At 37.0% G+C, this 8,047-nt stretch overlaps 1 protein-coding gene across 1 annotated transcript; it reads right to left on the reverse strand.

Annotated features, from left to right (window-relative positions):
• Window positions 1-1,935: 1,935 nt before the first annotated feature.
• On the reverse strand, window positions 1,936-7,297 carry LOC128512604 (NACHT, LRR and PYD domains-containing protein 1b allele 2-like). The gene is made up of 8 exons (XM_053485958.1): window positions 6,899-7,297; window positions 5,898-5,974; window positions 5,400-5,611; window positions 4,813-5,084; window positions 4,565-4,687; window positions 4,306-4,447; window positions 3,485-3,520; window positions 1,936-2,204 (listed from the first exon to the last, which is right to left on the reverse strand). The coding sequence occupies exons 1-8, from the start codon at window positions 7,295-7,297 to the stop codon at window positions 1,936-1,938; spliced, it is 1,530 nt and encodes a 509-aa protein (XP_053341933.1).
• Window positions 7,298-8,047: the final 750 nt, after the last annotated feature.

The raw sequence follows: 8,047 nt of genomic DNA on the forward strand, positions 1-8,047 counted from the left end.
GATCGAGGGCGGCATTCATCCAGGCTCTTTTCTGTTCTGGCACCTAGGTGGTGGAATGAACTTCCTCTAGATGTCCGTACAGCTGAGACTTTGACTATCTTTAAACGACAACTCAAGACACATCTGTTTCTCCTTCTACTTGAATTAACCCCCCCCCCCCCCAAAAAAAAAGAGAGAGAGAGATTCAGTATCTTTTTTCCTTTTCTTCTCTTCTTTTTTTTTTGTATACTGTAAGAGTTGAGTCTTCTTTAACTGGATCTTATATCCATTCATTTGGATTTTCAAATATTCTCTTTGTTCCATTTATCCCGCATGAATGTTGCATCTCATATAATGTTGCATGTTACATGCAGAAACAATGCCTTTATTTTCAATATATTCACATGTACTGTAGTTAAAACCTTGTGTGTATTCTGTAGGAATTAACTTTCACATATTTTAAACCTAATAGCTGGACAACACTGAAGATCTAAACTAACAATATATATATAAAAAAAAAAAATATATATATATATATATATATATATATATATATATATAAACCCTAACCAACTCAATTTAACGTTTGAATATTAGTTCAGCATGATTAATGCTTTCAGTTATCATTTAAAAAATTTAAAAACGATCAAGCATGTGTATCTTACAGTATAGTAGACTAATTTAAACTCTGTTGAAAACATTTTGGAAAAACAGAAGGCCAATAAATGCAAAACAAAAGAAGAAATAAATAAACATACACTGTAGATATTTTAAACATTTTCAGGTCTGGGTGTTAATCAAAGATAAAGACAAATATGGCATTATGCTTTTTCCACTTTATTACAGGTTATGTCAAGATCATAAGATAAAAAATGTTTTCACACAAGGGTCGGACGCAGATGCAGGTGTGGTTACAAGTGTAATTTATTCTTCTGAACAAGAAAAAACAAAAGTCATTCAGAAAACACAACCTAAAGTCTTTGTTCTCTTGTGGGGTGTTCCACTGGGTTTTTGACCCGTGACTTTAAAGTTTGTTCAGTCCTGGGAAACAGGCAAACACATTATCTTACGCAAGGTATCAAAACACACACATACAGTATGCAATCACAACGGTAGACAGACAGGGAGCTACGGGGTTGGCTGGTTTAAGTAGGGTGACACACAAGGGAGACATACAGTAGGTGAATCTACTTTAGTGACATACACATGCAGACACACTAGGGGGAGACAAAGCGGCGGCTCAGTAGTCTGGAGAGCCAGATCTTTTTCCCTGAGGCTGCGGTAGCACAGGTGTTACAGTCAGAATTTATCTATTTTGAATATTTTATAAAATATACTTTACAGTTGTATATAATATAATACAAATATAATATGTTACATTGGATATAATACTTTTACATGTCCCTGTTAAAATGGCAGATTTGGTTTGATGTAAATAATCAATCCAATAAAAATAATGATATATTTTTATACTTCAATGTTGAACCCTTAATGAAATTTAATAAAAAAATAATAATGATTATGCGAAGAAAGAAAGCAATAACTTTAAATGTGCATAATTAGATCATGCCAACTGTAGCAAAAACAAAGAAAAGAGAACTACATTTAAAACTAGTAATGTTCAATTCTTTGATGTGCAAAAAAATAATAGGAAAAAGTAATTTAGAATGTTGATTTTTTTTTATTTGTACAATGGACACATTTTAATTTTTTTTCCCTAGTTTAAATATTGCTATAAATAATGCAACATAGAAAATTCATTTTGTCCCTATAAGATACCAGCATGACATCAAACTGCTTAAGAGCTAAATATTAGAATATATGTATTTATTATGCTCTGAATGCAAATTATTATCATTAATACCAACTTTTAACAAGATAGGAAAGACTATACAATATTAAAAAAAAAAAAACTTAACAAAATTAAATGTGCCACTATAAAGTGTGCATGGTCTGCTATGTCGAACCAGACTCCAAATCATCCACTAGGCCTGGCATTTTGTTTCTAAGTATTTTGTAGACTTCTTCTTTCACAGCTTTTCCTCCTGAGTTGAGAACCCTATACAAATCTCTCATTTGCTGTTGCGAGGTTAATGATGGTACATTAATTTTATTGTACATTTCATCACTTATCATGTCTTTGCTCTTTAGACAGTCAGCTATCTCCACTACTGATGAAACTTTCTGAATCAGCATTTCTCTGTGATGATCCATAAAGTTAGCACCTAAAAAACATGTAAGAATTGCAAATTTTAGCTTACTGTAACAAATTTCCACTTCAGCAAGATTTGAGTTGAAGTCATAATTTTTTAAAAGAAATTTTAAATAGAAGGATCATTTGTTTAGACCAAAATGACAGTATGGTCAAAAATCCAAATGTTGAAAGTATAGGCTCATCCAAGTTGTGTGAATTTCATCACAGTCAATCAGAAGTATGTCGGGTCTTCATGTGTCTGGGCATGCTCATGATGAGTCGATGGATGGGGTCCTGGAGATCTCCTGCCAGACCTAGATCAAGGCATCAGTGAGCTCATGGAACAGTCTATGATGGTACTTGTTGGCCTTGGATGCATAAATAATGTCCCATAGGCGTTAAACTGGATTTAGGTCAGTGGAACATGAGGGCCAGTCAATTGTTGCCCGTATTAATGCCTTTGTCATCCAGAAACTGCCTACACATCCTGGGCGCATGATGCCAGACATTGTTCTGCACCATGAGGAACCCACTGGAACACAAGCTTACTTGACTGACTAAAGGTTTTACAATTTCTCTGAGAACCTTTCAGCATTCGAGGTAGTGCTGGCTAGGACATACAGTACCTGTAAAGTTCTGTGTGGCTTTCCCCAGACCAACTCTGACCCAGGCCACGACCAGTCATGCTTAATGACGTTACAGGCTGCACAAAATTCACCATGGTGTTTCCAGACTCTCACAGACTTTCACATGTGCTCTTATCATTTGTAAAGAAAAAAGGGCACCAGGGGTAGATTCTGGTGAATGGCAATCGAGATTCTCGAGTAAACAAGTTCTTGCATCCACGTGTATGAATGTGCCATTTTGGAGTAAGTAGAGTAGAGTAAGTGCTACCTGTGCAACCTGATTAGGCTGCAGGTAATGTACGTATCATGCTACCAGTAGTGAAAAGCACACTAGCAAAACACAGGACTTAAAAAGAGTCAGTAAGGAAGAATAAAGACAGAGTGCTGGTCTATGGCCATGTGGTAACCCCTTTTTTTTCGTGTGTGGGGGGGGGGGGGGGGGGGGGGGGGGTCTTGCTTATGTCTCCTTTATTTGCACCAAAGCAGGTGAAACTGATTCACTAAACTTGGTGTTGTAATGTGATGATTAAATGTTTCCTAATTTTATTTAATTTCATTTAATTTCATTTATTTATTTACTTATTTATTTATTGAGCAGTTCAGTTAGCATGTTAAGACAAAGTCTAAGACCACCGCAAGTTTTTTTCAGTAGGTAAAATGAAAGTAAAATGTATTGTACTCTTACCTGTTGCATCTAATTTGGGTGAGGCTGCCTCTGTATCTGATGTAACAAAACAAAATAAACAATTTTTTCAGTAACCAGTAGTAGGGCTTTAGGCATGTTAACTTAATATAAACAGTATCTTGGAATGAAATTTGCATAAAATTATACTGGTTATATCAATGATGTTGCACTACAATGGCCCATTTCTTCTGTGAAGCTGTGCCAGTATTTGCAGTGTTTAATGGACTGTTATATGTATAGGTCAAAAGCCACAGTGTGTAAAATCTTATTCAGCACAGCATCATCAGCACAATGAATGTGTTATGCTTTGTTCTGCAAAGTCTTCATAGCACAACAAGTCTTCTTCCCAAAAGATAAAAAAAAATCAACAATCCTCAAGCATATTTATTTCTCTCTATTATGTCTCCAACAGTCAACCTCACTACAAAACGTAACAACTTTTCAGAACAAGTTGTCCTGATGTTATTTAGGTTGTGTGTACATTTATATTGTTGTATTGACCTCTATTTTTTTATGAACCTTGTATTGTTCTGGAAAAAAACTGAAGGAGCATTCCAAGAGATGGGCCTATTTGTATTTAATATAGGCTGTTTATTTTACACATTTTAAAATGTGTAATGTTTTGTAGCATGTTTGAATCTGGAAATGAAACCCTGTTTTTGCATTTTATTTTGATTACAAATTGGTTTACCTGTGGTGTTGGCATGTGTGTCCGGCAAAAAGTCAAGAAAGCTCTACCAACCCATTTATACCAGCTGCTCCAGAACATGCACAAACTCATACAGATGATTAAATAATAATAATAATAATAATAAAATGACCTGTAATCAAGACCAGACGAGACCACACCTCCTTCTTATCTTCATCCAAAAGACACAAAGTGATTTTAACAATATCTGTATTTAAAAACACCTCGAATGTAGGGTGATAGTTGGGGCCATAGTCACGCTTAAACTTCTCAAACTAAGAAAACATGTAATGAAAGAAGAAATTTTAAAATTAATAAAGTTAACCAGGTTTATAAGAACTAAAGTAATGCAGAGATTTTTGTATAACGGTACAGTATGACCTGTCACTTACCTCTGGTTGGATTGTAATCTCTAGGTCAGTATTTTTAGAAAAAGGCCAGTATTTATTGCCAGGGCTCAGTTCACATGTGGCGCTCGTTTCAATGTATGTGTTGGACTCATGCTGTTTTCGTACCTTTAGGGAAAACAAAATTAAATGGTATTCAATTGAAATGCCAAAATAAGTGTACTACAAATAAACAATTTAGGAGAATTGTGTCTTGTTAAGGATAATAAGAAATATTCTTTAAAGAACATTACCTCGTCAACCGGTATGTTGCCTGGCAAAAGGTGCATGTGAAGTTTATTCATCCTGTGCTTACTATTTAGCTTTTTATAGAACAGTAGAACTTGGGCTTCGATAGGATAAGCTTGAAATATCAGTGCTCTTAAGAGACCAAACAGGGAGAGACTGTGAACGTCTATGATGACATGTGTGTTTGTTACTTTTAGTGGCTGAATGATCTCCACATTACCACCAGTCACATGAGCCACAGTCAGTTTCACATCATCCTGGAACTTTACATATGTACCTGGGACATATAAATAAGCAGTATTTTAAATAATAACAACAAGCATAAATTACATATTTCCCTCCAGCATTTAAAATGGAGCCTCTGATGTACTGGATTTACTGTTAGATGCATTTTGGCATAATTAAGTGATAAAAACATGCAAACTTCTCACCACAACTACAGAATAAAATACATGTTCAGGTTATTTTAAAAAAATGCACGTACAGGACACAATAATATTAAAAAAGAGAAATGTCATATTTAAGTCATGTTAAATACACCACTACAAACTGGCGTAGAAAATTGATAAAAGCTAGCCATGAGTCAACTTACGGGTCTCACAATGGGGAAGATGCAGATACTTGATTAAACCTTCATGGCAGTTGATACTGTACAGAGGTCCTGCAGGCTCCTTTTGACCCAATCCATCCAACGGACAGTTGTCCCAGGACACTATTTTGTACAGCACTTCCCCTTCTTCTTCCATCTCAAACATAAGTTTTGTCAATTTGCACATAAACTGACCAGCATGAGGGCACAGAAACCTGAACATAGTATAGAAATAATAATTTTAAACAATGTAAATGTCTTGCTATCTTCAACAATCGAGTCTTTGTTTGTATGTAGAGATGGAAAAATAGTATATAAGTATTTTGTCATGCATTATTGACTAGTGATGTTTTTCCCCCTGTAATTTAATCTACTAGCCTGCTGGTTACTACAGTATGAATAAAGTCATAAAAGCCTGGACATACAGTACTATCTGCTTCTCCTGGATGCCTGGCACTGAATTGTCCGTTATTGAAATGTAAAAGAAATCAGACACATCACCTATACTCATCTGTAGTCTTATCCTCAGCACATTTTTCAAACAATTCTGGAATGAACACTTCCATGTCTGGTGAGGGCTATTAATTAGAGACAAGAGAAATGGACAACAGACATTGTATATAAAATAAAAAAATATTGCAAGCTGATGCACAAACTGTGCATGTTTTTTTGAGGCACAAGAGTAATAAAAAAAGCACACAATTGCAAAATATTATATCTAAATTATTAATTTTACCCCATACAGTTTTGTCACAATTAATAGATCAGATTTCAGTTGTGTTTGTAGTAATATATGAATTCAATTTATTATCAATTGTCAGGGATAACCCTTAAAAGGCGATGTGCGCCCAAAGACTCTGTTCGTGTGTTTCGTAGTTTTATGGTTTCCCACAGTCTCGGTCAGGTGATGTGAACGCTCATCTGAAGCTTATGTTTGCATTGTTTGGTTAAGTTTTGCATTTTGTCTAGTTAATTTTGCTAGTTAGTGTGTCTCTTATTCTGTGTGTTTCCTGTTCTGTGTGTCTCCAAAGCCAGTGTGTCTCCTGGTCAGTGTATCTTTAGTATGTTTAGCCTCTAGTTTGTTTAGCCTCTGGTATGTTTAGCCTCTTGTATGTTTAGCTACTAACACGCTTAGCTACTAACCCTTTAAGATACTAACCCGATTAGCCACTAGTCTGTCTCGTCCCGGTCTGTCTCGTCCTAGTTTGTTTCAGCTCCGAGCCTGTGTTTATGCTCTGAACCTGTGTTTAAGGTCTGTTTAAGTTCCTAGCATGTACTGTATAGGTTCCTATTTTTGTTAAATGTTTTGTTTAAAACATACTTTGGCATAAAGTCTATTTTCTTTGTTTTTGATTTGTTTTCTGATTTAAAGACTCACAAGTATTCCCCTCTGCGTTTATACCTAACCACAGTCCCACAGCCAACACCGTTCATGGCAGAATTCAAGACCTTTAACAATGGCATAGCAGAGGGCAAGCAGACTTTGTGGGTAGTCGGCTTGCCCTACGGCGAAACAAGTTGGAGTAGCCTGGAGCGAGAGGAGCACTCACACAGAGACTGTAGAGATCCTCAGTTGAGGCCCCGCCTGGCTTTGAAGACGATCCAGTGCTGCCTCCGTTGCCCGGCTTTGACGACGTTGCACTTCCGCCATCGCCCGGCTCCAAGGGCAAGCTGGTGCCACCTCCGGCGCCCGGCTCCAAGGACGAGCCGGTGCCACCTCCGGCGCCCAGCTCCAAGGACGAGCTGGTGCCGCCTCCGCCGCCCGGCTCTGAGGACGAGCTGGTGCTGCCTCCGTCGCCTGGCTTCGAGTACGAGTAAATGCTGCTTATGCCGACCAGCTTCGGCGCCAATCCTGTTTCGCTCACCCTGCCATCCTGCTCAGGGAACCTACTCGTCAGCATCACGGTCGGGTGGACCAACCTAGGACCTTGGGGAGGGTGCTCAGGACCTCCGTTTTAACACTCCGAGCCTGTGTTTTACGCTCCGAGTCTGTTTAAGTTCTTTGTCTGTTTAAGTTTCTAGCATGTATAGGTTCCTATTTTTGTTAAATGTTTTGTTTAAAACATACTTTGGTGTAAAGCCTATTTTCTTTGTCCTTGATTTGTTTTCTGATTAAAAGACTTACAAGTACTCCCCTCTGCATTTATACCTAACCTCAATCCCACAGCCAACACCGTTCATGACATTGATAAATGTGCTATTTGAGTTTATTATAACAAATTGCAAAATTTTGTTGTTGTGTTCATGTAGTGAGTCACTGGCAGGAAATAGTAAACTTTTTTTAAAACCTTTTTACTTATAAAAATTGTTGAACTTCATAAGAAATAATAAAAATAATCTAAAACCTTCAGCTTATAATGCAAGATCCTCCTCCTCCTCTACCACTGTTAGATTCAGTTCAGTAGTTGACAATAATGCCTTATCAGTTATATGAAATCTGATCAAGCACCATCTGACTGCATGTGCGACTGTTGTCCAATAAGCTTACAACATAGTACAGAACTCACAATACAGAACTAGATGAAGTGAGATAGAAGAGCAAGAGCTTCCTGCACACTGTCTACTGTATATCAAGTCCTTTTTGCACAAAGCACTCAGCCCCAGGGACAAATCATCACACTGAATGAATACAACTAATTTACACTAATTAC

Source organism: Clarias gariepinus, chromosome 24 (assembly GCF_024256425.1).
Source record: "Clarias gariepinus isolate MV-2021 ecotype Netherlands chromosome 24, CGAR_prim_01v2, whole genome shotgun sequence".
In the NCBI taxonomy this organism is placed as follows: Eukaryota; Metazoa; Chordata; class Actinopteri; order Siluriformes; family Clariidae; genus Clarias; species Clarias gariepinus.